Source organism: Dendrobates tinctorius, unplaced genomic scaffold, assembly GCF_039654945.1.
Source record: "Dendrobates tinctorius isolate UK_male_01 unplaced genomic scaffold, ASM3965494v1 ptg000036l, whole genome shotgun sequence".
Lineage (NCBI taxonomy): Eukaryota > Metazoa > Chordata > Amphibia > Anura > Dendrobatidae > Dendrobates > Dendrobates tinctorius.
In genome coordinates, this window is record NW_027361704.1 from 13,165,218 (window position 1) to 13,181,999 (window position 16,782).

The window sequence follows — 16,782 nt, forward strand, 5'->3', positions numbered from 1 at the left end:
GGGTAGGTCACATGAGGGAATGCTTGGACACGGTTGGTCCATTGTGGAAGGTCCCGCTGGGAGATGGGGCTTCATGCATGACAGCATGTGAATGCTGTGAGTAATGGCTGCAAGCGTCTGACAGATCCCAGGGAGAGGGAATGAACGTCTGCAGTGAGCTGAAGCAGGCTGAAGAGCCTGAGTACTGGACATTGCGTAACCTGTGTAACCACAGGCTTAACAGAGGGAAGCTCTGTCATGAATGCTATGGTGATTATATGAACTATATGTTGCTGCTGTGGGTTTATGATGCCTGAATAAACAACATGGATTGTTATTGTTTTATGGAAAACCCGTGCCGAACGTGATTATTTGGCTGCCAAGCGAGTGTCCCCAACCTTGAATGACAGCGCTACCTTACAATATGTTGAGGTGGTAGGCAGTTCATATGTTGGCAAGGCTTAGTGAGAAGCAGAGAGCTGCACGGTGGCCGTGCGCTGCGCCTCTAGCCTAAGTGACCATACCAGTGTACTTCCTTATTCTTTAGTGCTCTTTAGCTATTTTTGTCCAAGTTCCACATTTGTCCCAACCTCTCATTCTACATCTTAGAGGTTCTGCCATGCCCTGCTGCAAGTGTGTTGTGTGAGCAGGTTGTTAGTTTGGCTGGTGCAATCATAATGGACAGGCATACACGCCTGTCAACGGAAAAGTGACAAGCGCATGGCACTTACAGTCCTGGAGAGTTTGGCACCTTCAGTTACGGGAGCCAACGGGCACAAGGTACGTCTCTGGTCACAGTCCCTGTACAAGTGCGCAAAAGTTTATAACATAGAGTCATGAAAATAATCACATTTTCCCTGCAAAAAATCTATTTTAGCTCCAAATTTTGTATTTTCACAAGGGTAACAGGATAAATGGACCTCTAAAATTGTTGATCAATTTCTCCTGAGTCCATCAATACCCAATATGTGCTCTGAAACTACTTTTGAGGCACAGTACAAAGCTCAGAAGGGAAGTAGTGCCATATTATAATGCAGATTTTGCTGCACTGGTTTGAGGGTGCCATGTCATATTGGCAGAGCCCCTGAGGTTCAAGAGCAGCAGAACCCCCCATAAGTGACCCCATTTTACAAACTAAATCTCTCAGTGAATTCCTCTAGGGCTGCAGTGATTATATTGACACCAGAGGCGTGTCACAGATACCATTGGGCAGTGAAGAAAAAATAATTTATATTTTTACCACCAAATTGTGTTGGCCCCAAATTTCACATTTTCATATTGGGAAAACAATATAAATGGAACCATAATTTGTCTCACAATTTCTACTGAACTTGGCAATACCCCATATGTGGCTGTACAGTACTGCTTAGCCACACAGAGAGACTCGGGAGGGACAGAGTGCTATTTGCCTCCTGGAGTGCAGATTTTCCTAGAATAGTTTATGAACTCCATATAAAGAGCCCCTAAGTGCTAGAAAAGCAGAATCTCTCTCAAGTGACCCTATTTTGGAAATGATTCCCCTTTGGGAATTTATCTACAGGTGTAGTGACGATTTTGACTCCATGGGTGTTTTAAAGAAACAAGCAGCAGTGGATGTTGGTGAGTGAAAATTGCAAACTGCTGTTGTAGTGACCCACTCATTATGCCCAGCTCATGTTTCTGGAGACACACACCTGTTAATTAAGTGGGCTCTCATCACTACAGAAGTGCCGAACATGCAGATGCTAAATGTTGTTTAGGCACACTAGAGCTCAGAATGGAGGAGAGCATTTGGATTTGGAAGCAGAGAATTTGCTGAAATTCTTTTCGGGGGGTGAAGAGCCATTTCGCTTTTCAGAATCTTTGTGCTACCCGTATCTTGGAAGACCACAATTTTTCCACTAACAGATGCCGGACCTGAGTGAGGGCTTGCTTTTTTGTGGACTGAGTTGAAGCTTTTATTGGGAACATTTTACATAACATTTATGATCACATTTATCCGGCGCTCTACGCTGATCATTTACATCGGGGTATACATCTAAATTTCTGAGTAACAGGACAGATGAAACCTCCGACGGATCCATTCACTATAATGAGGCGCAGAGTTACTCTGGACTCCGTCTGGCCTCTGTTCAGTGGTGTCCTTCTTTTCATAAGTGCTCAAAAAAAGATGGATAGTGCCGGATCACAGTCAGACGGCGTCCATAGTGCCTTCATGTGCCTCACTGTAGGGAATATTCTGCCGGGGGTTATGTCTGAATCACGTATTTCAGAGATTTACACAGAAACCCAACTGTAATCACTCAGCACAGAGTGCAGGATAAATGTGCGCCGAGCCTTACTGCGATCTTTGGGAGGCAGAATGAAGACATCAACAGCATGTGAAGAGTTGGCTTTATTTACTTTTTAAGCCGTTCCTCGTGTGGTATAAGTGATTAGGCTACTTTATTCTTTGGGTCGGTGCGATTACAGCTATACCAGATTTATATAGTGTTTTAGTGTGTGACAGCTGCCAAACTTAAAAGATGCTTTTTATTGCGAAAACTACTTTTTGCATCACCATATTTAGAGAGCTATAATTTTTCCATATTTCGGCCGACAGAGTCAAGTTATGGCTTGTTTTTTGCAGGATGAGTTAACATTTTTTATTGGTACCATTTCTGAGCACATGACATTTTGTATCGCTTTCTATTTAGTCCTGGGTTAGCATCCCACCAAGGATCACATCTGTAAGGAGTTTGTATGTTCTCCCCGTGCTTGCGTGGGTTTCCTCCGGGTATTACGGTTTCCTCCCACATTTCAAAGACATACTGATAGGGAATTTAGATTGTGAGTCCCATTGTGGAGAGCGATGAGAATGTGTGCAGACAGTAAAGCGCTGCGGATTATGTTAGTGCTATATAAAAATAAAGATTATTATTATTATTATTATTATTACGATGTTTGGGAGACAAAATGAACAAAAACCAGCAGTTCAGGAATTGCTTTTGTTTTTTTTTTACACCATTCCACGTGTGGTAAAATTGCTTAGGCAGCTTTATTCTTAGGGTCAGTACGATTACAGCGATACTACATTTATATTTTTTTTAGGTTTTGGCGCTTTTACACTATAAATAATAATAATAATAAAAACTATTTTATAGAAAAAATAATTATTTTTGGATCACTTTATTCTCAAAGCTATAACCTTTTTATTTTTCTGCTGATGGAGCAGTACCATTTTTATTTACATCCTTTTTCATCGCATTTTATTGCACTTTTTGTTTGGCTGTATGATGATAAAGCATTGTTTTTTGACTCGTTTTTTATTTATTTTTTTACGGTGTTCACTGAAGGGGTTAACTTGTCGGACATTGTTATAGAGCAGGTCGTTACGGACGCGACAATACAAAATATGTGAACTTTTATTGTTTATTTACATAAATAAATGTATTTATTGGAAACATTTATTTTTTTTCTTTATTTAGGGATTTTTTAAATATTTTTACACTTTGTAATATGTATTTTTTTTTTTACTTTTTTTTACATTGTTCCAGGATGGGATAATACTATATAACATCAGATGGCTGATCTGATACTCTGCATTGCAGAACATCAGATCAGCGATCTGACAGGCAGGGATGGAGGCTTCTCGGGTCCCGTTTTCAGAAAGCACTGGGAAGCCACCTGCACTGTCTCCAACATCTAATTCACAACTTTTACTTAAAAATATTTATTTGCGCTAGTAATACCCACAATATTGTCTCTCTTCAAAAACAAACATACAATATAAAAATATATATATATGTGTAAATAAATTCCCTTTATAATCTCAAAAACCACATCAATAGTGCAACTAAATAACGCAAAATGAACAATAAATTAAGGAGGAAGCAGATAAACTAATAAACTGATAAAAAACCAAACCGCTCCCCCACATAGCAGTGTGTAAAATTAGGCACACATAAATGCACCTGAAATTGGCAGATGATAAAAATTAGTCTCAATTCAAATAGCGCACATACCTATTGTGCTCCCCTGCTTGACTTCCTTATAATCCAATAGTGAAGCGGCGTGGATAGAAAAAATAATAATCACGAAAGGATCTGGGTAAATGTTGCAAGAGGGTCACCTTTAATGATGTCCAAAATACTAGCGGGGGATGCTCCGGCCGGTAGCAATCCCCCTGTTCACCGCTGATACTCCACCCGTTGACAGAAGGGCGAGAAGCGGAGGACGTTGTTTGGAGCCGGCAAGGTACAGGACCTTGCGTGACGTCACAGTCACGTGTCAGAGCACGTGATCGGCTTGAAAAAGATTGACAGAAATTTAGACCAATCCTACGCGTTTCGGAGGCTTACTGCTTCCTTCATCAGGGAGCCTGCATCCTGGAAACATCTCATTTCTCTCCTCTCCTTGTGACAGCATAGCTGGTAAGCAAACATGCTTCTTGTGTCTAATTCCTGTCTTATCAACCTGCTCAGTTAGTTCTCCCCTCCTCAGCTAGTAGTGCAGATGTTGATTCTTGATGTATTATGTATGATATGTATCCCTGATGTACCCTGTATTGACTCAGTGTATGTATATGTTTTATTTGTAGTTTCACCGCATCAATATACCACCACATTCAATAAAATACAGATTCAACCTACAGTCTCGTTATTGGACCCCGGTATAGCAGTTTAGCTGCCTGCATAAGCTACATGAAGTCTATTTCAATTAGTGAGAACAGAACACCACCTTATCTGCAGGACCCAGAAGGACCCTGCGGCCATCTTGGGGTTGGGGGTCTCCATGCAGACCATCAATATAACGTTTCTGTAGCCCTGAGGAAGTGGCATATTGGCCCACAAAACGCTTCGGCACAATAAAGCTTTCCAGAATATTTCCATCCTTGTGTGGTCAGCGCGGATAAATTGAAAAACCCGGCTCTTTTTCTTTTTTTTGCTTTGTGACAAGTTGAAAATAGCAGAGAGCTGCAGCATGTACTTGCAATGATGAGAACACCCAGGGGCCTGCCTTTCACCCACCCCCCCACCTAACAAACAACTAATTTTGACAATATTCAGCTCTTAAAAGAGCTTTTTGGAATAAATAATGCTTACTGTAACCTCCTATCACTTTCCCTACACTCCTTTCACTGTCCCTACACTGAAACTATGCTCTCCCTTGCTGTTTCCGGCTGCAATGTGCACAAGATGGCGCCGGCAGCCTTTAAATAGGCCCTATAACGCTGGAAGGCCAGCCAATCACAGTAATGCCACACCAAAGATGGCGCCGGCATTACGGTGATTGGCAAGCCAGCCCAGCATGTTTATTGGCTACAAATAAAGCGCCAAATATGCTGAGTGGGTCACTTGAATATACCCAGGCGAATACCTAATTACTCGCTGAGTAACAAATAGTGACAAATGTATTTGCCCATCACTAGTGACAATAAAACATTCCAGACTGACAAGAAATTATTTATCACAGTAAATAAATGTTAAGAAACATTTTTTCCTGTACACAGACTTGCATATAGTGCATATATATTAGTCCTTAACAACCCCACAGCTGGGTCAAATTCCGTAAACAACTAGAATCAATCAGAAACTCATAGAAATACAAGAATACAAGGAATGTACAAAGAATATGTCAAAATAAATGTATTAATTTACACATAAGATACATGTCAAAAAGAATAATAGATGCTACTGGTCAAACCAGAAGACGAGCAGTAAATTGACACATAAAAGACAGGTTAAGATTATAATATATAGCTCAGTGGTCTACAAGTTATTATGACCAACAAAAGGCAAACACATAATCAATAATGCAACAGATGATAGGTATCAGAATCCAGACTCAATTCTTTAAATAGCAAAACAACTACTCTTTCAATAAGGCATAGTGCCAACACCAAATACACATTGAAATGATTAACAGCTGATTAGACTTGCATATAGTGCAAAATCTAAAAATGATTTAAAAAAATGTAATTTAAGTAAACTTAATTGATTTTTTCATCCTTAAAAATAATGATGGATTGTATTTTGGTTTCTCTGAATTTACCAAAACATTTGTTTTGCTGTGCTGTGAGATGTTATGAAGAACCAAGTTTTATGATGTTTCGAAGCAAAAGTCTTCAATAAGGCAAACTTGTGGTTATCAAGAATTGAATAGCAGAGTTATGCCTCAATGCTGTATTTTTCCCATTGACATTTTAGTATGCCACATTATTTCACTATAGCACGAATGATTTTTGTGAATACAATATAATGTACTTGAAAATATTATGTGATGAGCAGCCTATAGTATCTATATATAATAGTCTTATCATGTCTGTCTGTAACCGAAATCCCGCGTCGCTGATTGGTTGAGCCCGGCCGGGCTCAACCAATCAGTGACGCAGGATTTCCGTGACAAACAGACAGACAGGTACTGTATGATAATGGGTATGGCGCCGGAGATCGCCATCTCCGGCGCAATACTTACATACTTACCTCACCGGGAGGAGCGTTGCCGCGGCGCTTCTCTTCTTACGGTAACCGGGGCAGGAGGCTGGGGGAGGAGTGTGGCACTGACGCCGGAGTACGCATAGCGCTATCCGGCAACATTTTCCTGAAGACGCATTTGCAGTGTGTCTTCAGGAAAATGGCGCCGGACAGCGCGGTGTGAACATGCGCATACTCCAGTGCCAGTCCACACTTTTTTTTTGTGTGTGTGCAGTTTCCTAGGGGTGAGGGGGACCATACATACCAGGAAAGGGGGGTGAGGGGTACCATGCATATCACAAAAGGGGGGTGAGGGGTACCATGCATACCACGAAAGGGGAGTGAGGGGACCATGCATACAACGAAAGGGGCGTGAGGGGACCATGCATACCAGCAAAGGGGGATGACGGAACCATGCATACCAGGAAAGGGGAGTGAGGGGTACCATGCATACCAGGAAAGGGGGGTGATGGGACCATGCACACCAGCAAAGGGGGGGTGATGGGACCATGCATACCTGGAAAGGGAGGTGAGGGGTACCATGCATACCACGAAAGGGGGGTGAGGGGACCATGAATACCATGAAAGGGGGGTGAGGGGACCATGCATACCAGCAAAGAGGGGTGATGAGTCCATGCATACCAGGAAAGGGGGTGAAGGGTACCATACATACCACAAAAGGGGGATGAGAGGACCATGCATAACCTGAAAGGGGGGGGTGAGGGGACCATGCATACCACGAGAGGGGTGAGGGGACCATGCATACCATGAAAGGGGAGTGAGGGGACCATGCATACCAGCAAAGGGGGGTGACGGGACCATGCATACCAGGAAATGGGGGTGAGGGGTACCATGCATACCATGAAAGGGGGGTGAGGGGACCATGCATACCACGAAAGGGGGGTGAGGGGACCATGCATACCTGGAAAAGGGGGTGAGGGGACCATGCATACCAGCAAAGGGTGGTGACGGGACCATGCATACCAGCACAGGGGGGTGAGGGGTACAATGCATACCAGCAAAGGGGGGTGACGGGACCATGCATACCAGGAAAGGGGGGTGAGGGGTACCATGCATACCACGAAAGGGGGGTGAGAGGACCATGAATACCATGAAAGGGGGGGTGAGAGGACCATACATACCAGCAAAGGGGGGTGAGCGGTACCATGCATACCACGAAAGGGGGGTGAGCGGTATCATGCATACCACGAAAGGGAGGTGAGGGGACCATGCATACCGTGAAAGGGGGGTGAGGGGACCATGCATACCAGCAAAGGGGGGTGACAGGACCATGCATACCAGGAAATGGGGGTGAGGGGTACCATGCATACCATGAAAGGGGGGTGAGGGGACCATGCATACCATGAAAAGGGGGTGAGGGGACCATGCATACCAGCAAAGGGGGTGATGGGACCATGCATACCAGGAAAGGGGGGTGAGGTGTATCATGCATACCACGAAAGGGGGGTGAGAGGGTCATGCATACCACGAAAGGGGGGTAACGGGACCATGCATACCAGCAAAGGGGGTGAGGAGACCATGCATACCAGGAAAGGGGGGTGAGGGGTACCATTCATGCCATGAAAGGGGGGTGAGGGGACCATGCATAACACAAAAGGGGGGTGAGGGGACCATGCATACCAGAAAAGGGGGGTGACAGGACCATGCATACCAGCAAAGGGGGGTGACGGGACCATGCATACCATAAAAGGGGGGTGAGAGGACCATGCATACCACGAAAGAGGAGTGAGAGGACCATGCTTACCATGAAAGGGGAGCGAGGGGACCATGCATACCACGAAAGGGGGGTGAGGGGACCATGCATACCAGCAAAGGGGGGTGACGGGACCATGCATACCAGGAAAGGGGGGTGAGGGGTACCATGCATACCAGGAAAGGGGGGTGAGGAGACCATGAATACCATGAAAGGGGGGTGAGGGGACAATGCATACCAGCAAAGGGGGGTGAGGGGACCATGCATACCAGGAAAGGGGGGTGAGGGGTACCATGCCTACCACGAAAGGGAGGTGAGGTGACCATGCATACCACAAAAGGGGGTGAGGAGACCATGCATACCACAAAAGGGAGGTGAGGGACCATGCATACCAGAAAAGGTGGGTTGACAGGAACATGCATACCAGGAAAGGGGGGTGAGGGGTACCATGCATACCATGAAAGGGGGCTGAGGGGACCAAGCATACCACGAAAGGGTGGTGTGGGGACCATGCATACCAGCAAAGGGGGGTGAGGGGACCATGCATACCAGGAAAGGGGGTGAGGGGGACCATGCATACCAGGATAGGGGGGTGAGAGGACCATGCATATCAGGATAGGGGGGTGAGAGGGACCATGCATACCAGAAAATAGGGGGGGTGAGGGGGACCATGCATACCAGGAAATGGGGGTGAGAGGACCATGCATACAAGGATAGGGGAGGTGAGGGGAACCATGTATACCAGGAAAGGGGGGTGAGGGGACCATGCATACCACGAAAGGGGGGTGATGGGACCATGCATACCAGGAAAGAGGGGTGAGGGGGACCATGCATAACAGGAAAGGGGGGTGAAAGGACCATGCATATCAGGAAAGGGAGGTGAGGGGACCATGCATTCCAGGTAAGGGGGGTGAGGGTGACCATGCATACCAGGAAAGGGGGGTGAGGGGGACCATGCATACCAGGAAAGGGGGGGTGACGGGACCATGCATACCAGGATTGGGGGGTGAGGGGTAGTATGCATATCGGGATTGGGGGTGAGAGGACTATTCATACCAGGATTGGGAGGTGCATTATTGCATTATTATTAAATCTTCATAAAGAAACTACATACATATTCTAGAATACCCGATGCGTTAGAATCGGGCCACCATCTAGTTTCAAGATAAAAAGTAGAGAAAAAACACACAAACCTGTAATAGGATTATAGTTTTGTGTTCACTCTTCATGAGGCTATTTATAGAGACAAAAAGTTTTCTCATGGACTCTTCAAACTCTGCTTGCTCTTTGCCTTCATAGAGCCTATGTAAACATGAGAAAAATAATACCTATTAAAGAATACCTACAAAGTAACAGTAAAAAAAAAAACACAATTGCTATCATAAATCTATAATTTCAAAGACAACAAGACAACCAAAACTAAGTCAATGTGCACACGTTGCTAACTTTGATGTGGATCTGCGGCGTTTTGGACACGAGGAATTGAAACAAATCGGCAGAGTAGTGCACCACCAATGTTAGTCAATGGGAAATTGAGAATTGGTGTGCACATGCTGCGGAAAAACACGTGCGGATTTGCAGCGTTTTATTTTCCACAGCATGTCAATTCTTTTTGCTTATCTGCAGCATTTCTGCACCCATTGGCTTACATTGATTCAGCCAAATCCGCAGCAAAATCTCAGATTTAAAAAGATCTGTGGTTTTCCTGCGGAGTTGCGTGCGAGATACGCTGCAGATAGGGAGGAGGAAGAGTGTGTGGGTGGAGACTATGTGTGTGCGGTGAATATGTGCGGGTCTGTGTGCATGTGTCTGTGTTGTTGTCTACAGGGGTCTGTGGGTGGGTGTGTTATGTTTGTGTGTAGGCAAGCATCGTCTGATGGAACTACTAGTCCCATCTGGCTATGTCTGCTACAGTGACAGCATTAGCCAATGATGGGACAGTAGTAGTCCCATCATCCGGCTACTGTGACTAGTAAAAAAAAAAAACAAAAAAAAAAAAAAACACACATACGGTACATACTCGCCATACAGCTAATCCCTGATGCCCTTGATCCCCTGCAAAAAAAAAAAAAAAATAAACCAACAGTATACTCCCTGTTCTGACATAATCCATTTAATAACGAGTGTCCAACGACTGTGTGACTGCTCTATAGGAGAGATCGTGGTGGGACACTCATTATTAAATGGATTACATCAGACCAGGGAGTATTTGTGTTGGTTTATTATTTAATTTTTTTCTGCAGGAGATTGATGGCGTCAGGGAGTTAGGAGTATAATAAATATGGGAAACTGTTGTATTTTATTTCATTAAAAGACTTTATTTTTCCTGTGTCTTTATTTAACCCATAAACAACTATAGGATTAGTAATGGATAAGTATCTTATAGATGTCTGTTTATTACTAAGCTGGCCTTCATGTCTTACCTTACAATACAAAAGTGACATCCACCCCCCAACTATTGCCCCATATGCCACCACTACAGGCAGTGGGAAGAGAGAGGCTAAGTGCCGGAATTGACCCATCTTAGGCCTCTTTCACACATCAGGTTTTCGCCGTCAGGCGCGATCCGGCGCTTTTGACAGAAACCGGATCCGGCGAAATGCAATGCCGGATCCGGTTTCCCCCCCATTGACTTGCATTTGCGCCGGATCGCACCGGATGGCCATGCGTTTCATCCGGTTTTCGCCGGATCCGGCAATGTGTCGCGATCCGGCATCTGGAAAAAACGTCTACTGTAACGTTTTTTGTCTCCAGCGAAAAAGCCGGACACGCCGGATCCGGCGCGTCCGGCTTTTTCACACAATGAAAGCCTATGAGCGCCGCAATGCGCCGGATCCGGCGAAAGCCGGATCCGGTGGCCGGATCCGGTTTTTTTGGTCTGAGCATGCTCAGTAGCTCTGCCCACAGGAGATATATAAAAGCAAGACAATGGGACCCTCAGCCACACCCAACATGCCACCCAAGCCAAGAACCAGGAGCAGGAGAAGGCAGCAGACATCTGCAGCAGCAGCACCATCAGCAACACCCCAAATGGAGCAGCATGCTGAACGGGAGGGGAGTCCAGAAGCAGATGAGAGACGGTAATTATCAAATCCCCCATTCCTCCAAACTAGGGCCATGGAATATCAAGATATTCATTGGCCCTTTGTTTCTCTTTATTCAACAGCCGCCAAAGATGCAGCAGCAGCACCATCAGCACCACCCCAAATGGAGCAGCATGCTGAACGGGAGGGGAGTCCAGAAGCAGATGAGAGACGGTAATTATCAAATCCCCCATTCCTCCAAACTAGGGCCATGGAATATCAAGATATTCATTGGCCCTTTGTTTCTCTTTATTCAACAGCCGCCAAAGAGATGCAGCAGCAGCAGCAGAAATGGCATCACTGGCAGCAGCAATACCCACAGCCATGGAGTCTGGCCATCAACAGGACAGCACATCTTCTTCTGGGAGCCCTCCCTCGCATCGTCAGCGTTTGACGGTAAGTTTTTATTTCCAAAATCCATCATCTCTGTAATATATGTCTATTCATTACCTTTTATTTCAAAACAGGAATCACAAGATGAAGAGGAGCTCCCAGAAGAAGAAGGAAGGGGTGGACAGACACCTGGAGTGGGCTCACAATTGGTAAGTTTTTTGCATCAAACGCAGAAACACAACACATAGAAAACAATGTTCTGCAGACCACACACAGCACACAAATGCCTACATCCAAAGACATAACATTTTTTGTTTTCTTCTCTAGTCTTCCCAATCTGGTGCTCGGCCAAGAGGTCCTCGCAGTGCCTCCCAGGGTCGTCGGCGACAGCAACGCGGCGGTCACCAGCGTGTAAGTATAAATATTTTTGCTTTGTTTTTTTGCACTTTTTATTTCATTTCTTTTGTGGAGGCTAATTATGTTATTTTTGTCTTTTTCTTTAACAGCCTTCACAGCGTGCTCCCGACTCTGACGGTGAGGATGGAGGGATTGATGTGGACCGCCTCATCGATCTCGTCAGAGAAAGGGAGCCGCTCTGGAATATGGCTGACCGCCGCCACGCTGACCTGATCATTACCCGACGACTCTGGGAGGAAATCTGTTCTCTCCTTGTGGGCCGCTGGGAGGACCTCGAAGCTCGGGCCCAGATTAAAGAGCGTAAGTATATACAGTAACGGTTGCTTGATGTAAACCAGTGTTTCCCGAACTCCAGTCCTCGTGGTCCCCACGGATCATGTGTTCAGGATTTCTATTTACTATGGAAATCCTGAAAACATGACCCCTGGGGACCATAAGAACTGGAGTTTGTGAAACACTGATGTTGTATACTAACCACTCCTTTCTCGTTTCAGGGAACAGAATTGTGAATCGGTGGCGGTCTGTGAGGGATCGTTTCAAGAAGGAGTTCAATAAAGAGATGCGGGCCCCGAGTGGATCTGGAGGACGCAGGAGCAAGTACAAGTACGCACAAGCCCTGTCGTTCCTCCGGGAAACAATGCTCACCAGAAGGTAAATATTACACACCACATGTGAAAAAAATGTTAGATGTAACTTTTTTTTTTCAGCCAGGGCCATACCATGTCAGCATTTTAATTGTTATTTTTTCTCTTTATTACACAGCACGGTGAGCAGCACTCGGGAGCCTGCACGATTGGACCCTTCTGAGGCGATCCCTGAGGAGACCGGCACCGAGGGACACTTCGACCGCCCCGGTACATCTGCACCTTCCCAGCCTTCCCACACATTCGACCCATCTGTCCCATCCACCAGCACAGGAGCATCGTGGCCGCCTACATTACATGAAGCTGCTGGTGAGGAGATCGCTTTCCCTTTACCCCACCCTTCTGCCCCTGCCGCCTCTAGTACACCTGCGGGTACTGGGCGGCAGCGGCAGAGGGGTCAGGAAAAGAGTTATGCGCAAGAGTTATTGCATCTGAATGCATCTTTCCAGAACTGTCTCAAAGTCTTGTCAGAGCAAATCGTCGCAGGCTTTCAGCAGATCAACTCCAGCATTCTGGAGGTGAAGACACTTCTGCAAGCCATGCATTCAGAAGCAAGATCTTCGCCAAACCACACCTTTTTCAGGTCTGTTGTGGAGCGCATGGCAACACTATCTCCTACCCAGCAGATGCATGTAATGCATTCGTGCCACGGTGCTCTACAGCAGGTTACCTCCCAACCTCCACCTCCCACCACTGTAGTTCCTCCACCTGCACCCCCTCCAGCCACTTTCCATCCTCCCCCTCCTATTACATCTGCACCCCCTCCAGCCACTTTCCATCCTCCCCCTCCTATTACATACCAGCAACCTCACCAGTACCAGACATCTCCCCACTTCCAGCAACCTGCCCCGTCCCAAACTCCTTCCCCGTACCAAACTCCTTCCCCATACAACTTTCCATCAACATCATCTGCACCTACAGTCCCTGCCCAACCCTCCACTCCACCGCCCACCACCTCTTCTGCCTCCCACATGTCCACCCATTCTGTAGCTTTTTCCACACCTTCACCTCTAACTGTTCCTTCCCCACCACGATCCCAGTCCTCTCTCCACACACCCAGTGTCGAAGTGTCCCGCAGCCCCTCCAGCAGTATTTCCACCCCACAGTACACAGATTTGTAATGTTTTTTTGTTGTAATAAAAATGCCCATTGGGTTTAAAACCTTTATTAAAAAAGTTTTTTGCACTTTAAAAACATAAAAAAAAAAAAAATTTAAATAAAAGTTAAATTCGTTTCACAATGGTTGTCTGTCATTTCTTTCTGCGGCGAACTATGTTTTAAAAAAAGGTTAAATACAGGGTATTTCAAAGGTAAAAAGGTATTCAAAACCAGGTATATAACTGTGGGTAAATTTTAGCTTTTTGCCACAGTTGTGTTCCTGGTTGTGTTTGAAGCAAAGTATTTCACCTAAAAAGTTGTGTTTATTGTTGGTGATTTCCTAACAATGTACACAACTTTTGTTAAAAGGTGAAATACTTTGCATAAAACACAACCAGGTACACACCTGTGGCCTAAAGCTAAAAATAGTAAGACCATGACAAGATAGCCAACTTTGGTTGGCAAAGGTATATACTGTTGGTCCAGAAGGTACACAAGTTTGGTTAGGGCACAAATCTTTCACACTCTGTCATCCCAGTGTACTCTGCCTTGAGGTGACATAAAGTATAGTGGAAAATTGTCCCTGAAACAGTCACAGAACTTCTAGTGGTAATATTTCCAATGACAACATCCATCTTCGCCAGTAACTTGCTCTTCTCTCCAACCTGCACTTTCTTCTCTACAACCTGTCAAAGAAGGGCTGTAGGAACATGCTATATCTAGTTTTCCAGTAGCCAATCCCGTTCGGAAGGCCACAAGGGTCAATTTTAAAAACCGGATCCGGCGTAATCCGTCGAAAAACGGATAGAAAAACGGATAGAAAAACGGATGAACCGGATGAGACGGATCCGGTTTTGTCTGTCAAGAACAAGACGGATCCGGCAGAAAACCGGATCCGTCACATCCGGTTTTACTAAACATTTGCCGGATCCGGCGTTCCGGCACGACGCCGGATCGCGCCTGACGCCGAAAACCTGATGTGTGAAAGTAGCCTTAGAGATGCGCCGTTTCTGGGGTGGCTGTCAGCTTGTGTTTTTTGCCGGGGGGGCAATATCCATGGTCCCTTCTTAAGGCCCCGTCACACTAAGCGATCTTGCTGTGTGTGACGGGGATCAGGATCAGCGACCGACCCCCCTGCCGGTTATCGCTGATCGTGCTCGAGCGGCATGGGCCGTTTTTCGATCGCTGGTCTCCCGCTGCCCAGCGTGCATCACTGCGTGTGGCAGCGAGAGACCAGCGACGCTGGGCACTGGTTGCTAATATAAACGTCGGGTATCCAGGAGCCGCGGCTCCTGGATACCCGCTGTTTACCTTGGAAACCGGCGTACATGCTGGTTTCCAAGGTAAATGTCGGGTATCCTGGAGTCGCTCGGCTCCTGGATACCTGACGTTTACATTAGAAAACAGCGTCGCTGGTCCTGATCGCTGGGGCTGTCTATGTGACAGCTCACTAGCGATCAGCCTAACAATGTGCCAGCGATCCCATCATGTCGGATCGTTGGTGGGATCGCTGGGACATCGTTTAGTGTGACGGGGCCTTTAGGCTACTAATAACTGCCCACAGCTGTCTGCATATCCTTTCCTGGCTATTAACTATAGGGGGACCCCATATTTTTTGGGTGGTCCCCTATTTTAATAGCCAGTAAAGGCTATGCAGACAGCTACAGGCTGATATTAATATCTTGGGAAGATCTACGGGTATTACCCACTTCCCAGGCAATAACCATCTTCCCCCAGTCGCTGGCTTTCCCTCTTTGCACTGGAAAATTGCATGGGAGCCCATGCAATTTTTTTCCCATTTTTTTTAAATATACAGATATTGTAAGGCCGGGGTCACACTTGCGAGAAACTTGCACGAGTCTCGCACCTCAATACACGGCACTATACATAGATTAATAGAATATATCTATCCATAGATATATCTATTTATATATCTATCTATAGATATATATATATTTATTTATATATCTATGGATAGGTATATCTATATATAGATATATATTCACTTATCAAGTAATGTCTACACACAAAACAAATATAACATGGTATGTGATAATATTATGGTATTCAAAGGAGTATGTAAAAGAAGAGGTTGGACAAAGAAATGACATCACAATTCCTTTTTTTTTCTAATTCCATTTGCACAACAGGTTGTCAATCAGTGTTGCTTCCTAAGTGGACAGTTTGATTTCACAGAAGTTTGATTCACTTGGAGTTATATTCTATTGTTTAAGTGTTTCCTTTATTTTTTGAGCAGTGAAAGTATTCGGCCCCCTGGAACTTTTCAACCTTTTCCCACATATCATGCTTCAAACATAAAGATACCAAATATAAATTTTTGGTGAAGAGTCAACAACAAGTGGAACACAGTTGTGAAGTTGAACGAAATGTATTGGTTATTTTACATTTTTGTGGAAATTCAAAAACTGAAAAGTGGGGCGTGCAATATTATGCGGGAAAAGGTTGAAAAGTTCCAGGGGGCCAAATACTTTCGCAAGGCACTGTGTATATATCATATAATATATAATAATATGAAAATAATAATATAATAATAATATATTATTAAGGGTACCATCATTTCTGTCCAGGCCTATTTCATAAGTTTTATTTTTTTTTTAAATTCTGTGGAAGCATGGTTGAAAAGCAATGTCTGAGTTTCATTGGTTCATTTTCATAGATTTTTGATTTATTATTATTACTTTTGTCAGATTCAAGTTATTTCTGTCACCAATGTGGGTTTTTCTGTCATTAAACGAGGGGTACCAACAATGGCGTAACACCATACACCTCGTACACACACGGCTCCTCTCCGTCCATCTCGTACACACGCAGCTCCGCTCTGTACACTTCGTACACATGCGGCTCTGCTCCGTACACCTCGTACACACACGGCTCCTCTCCGTACACCTCGTACACACACAGCTCCGTTCTGCACACCCCATACACACATGGCTCCACTCTGTACACACACAACTCCGCTCCGTACACACACAGCTCTGCACACCCTATACATCTGCGCTCCGTACACCTCGTACACACACAGCTCTGCTACATCCACCCTGTAAACCCCTCCTGACTCC

At 45.3% G+C, this 16,782-nt stretch overlaps 1 protein-coding gene across 1 annotated transcript in view; it reads right to left on the reverse strand.

Annotated features, from left to right (window-relative positions):
* DOCK2 (dedicator of cytokinesis 2) overlaps positions 1-16,782 on the reverse strand; it is a 1,017,649-nt gene that overhangs the window by 617,148 nt on the left and 383,719 nt on the right. Inside the window, exon 23 of the mRNA XM_073573729.1 lies at positions 9,321-9,429. Coding sequence (XP_073429830.1) covers positions 9,321-9,429 — 109 coding nt within the window. The remainder of the gene's footprint in view (positions 1-9,320; positions 9,430-16,782) is intronic.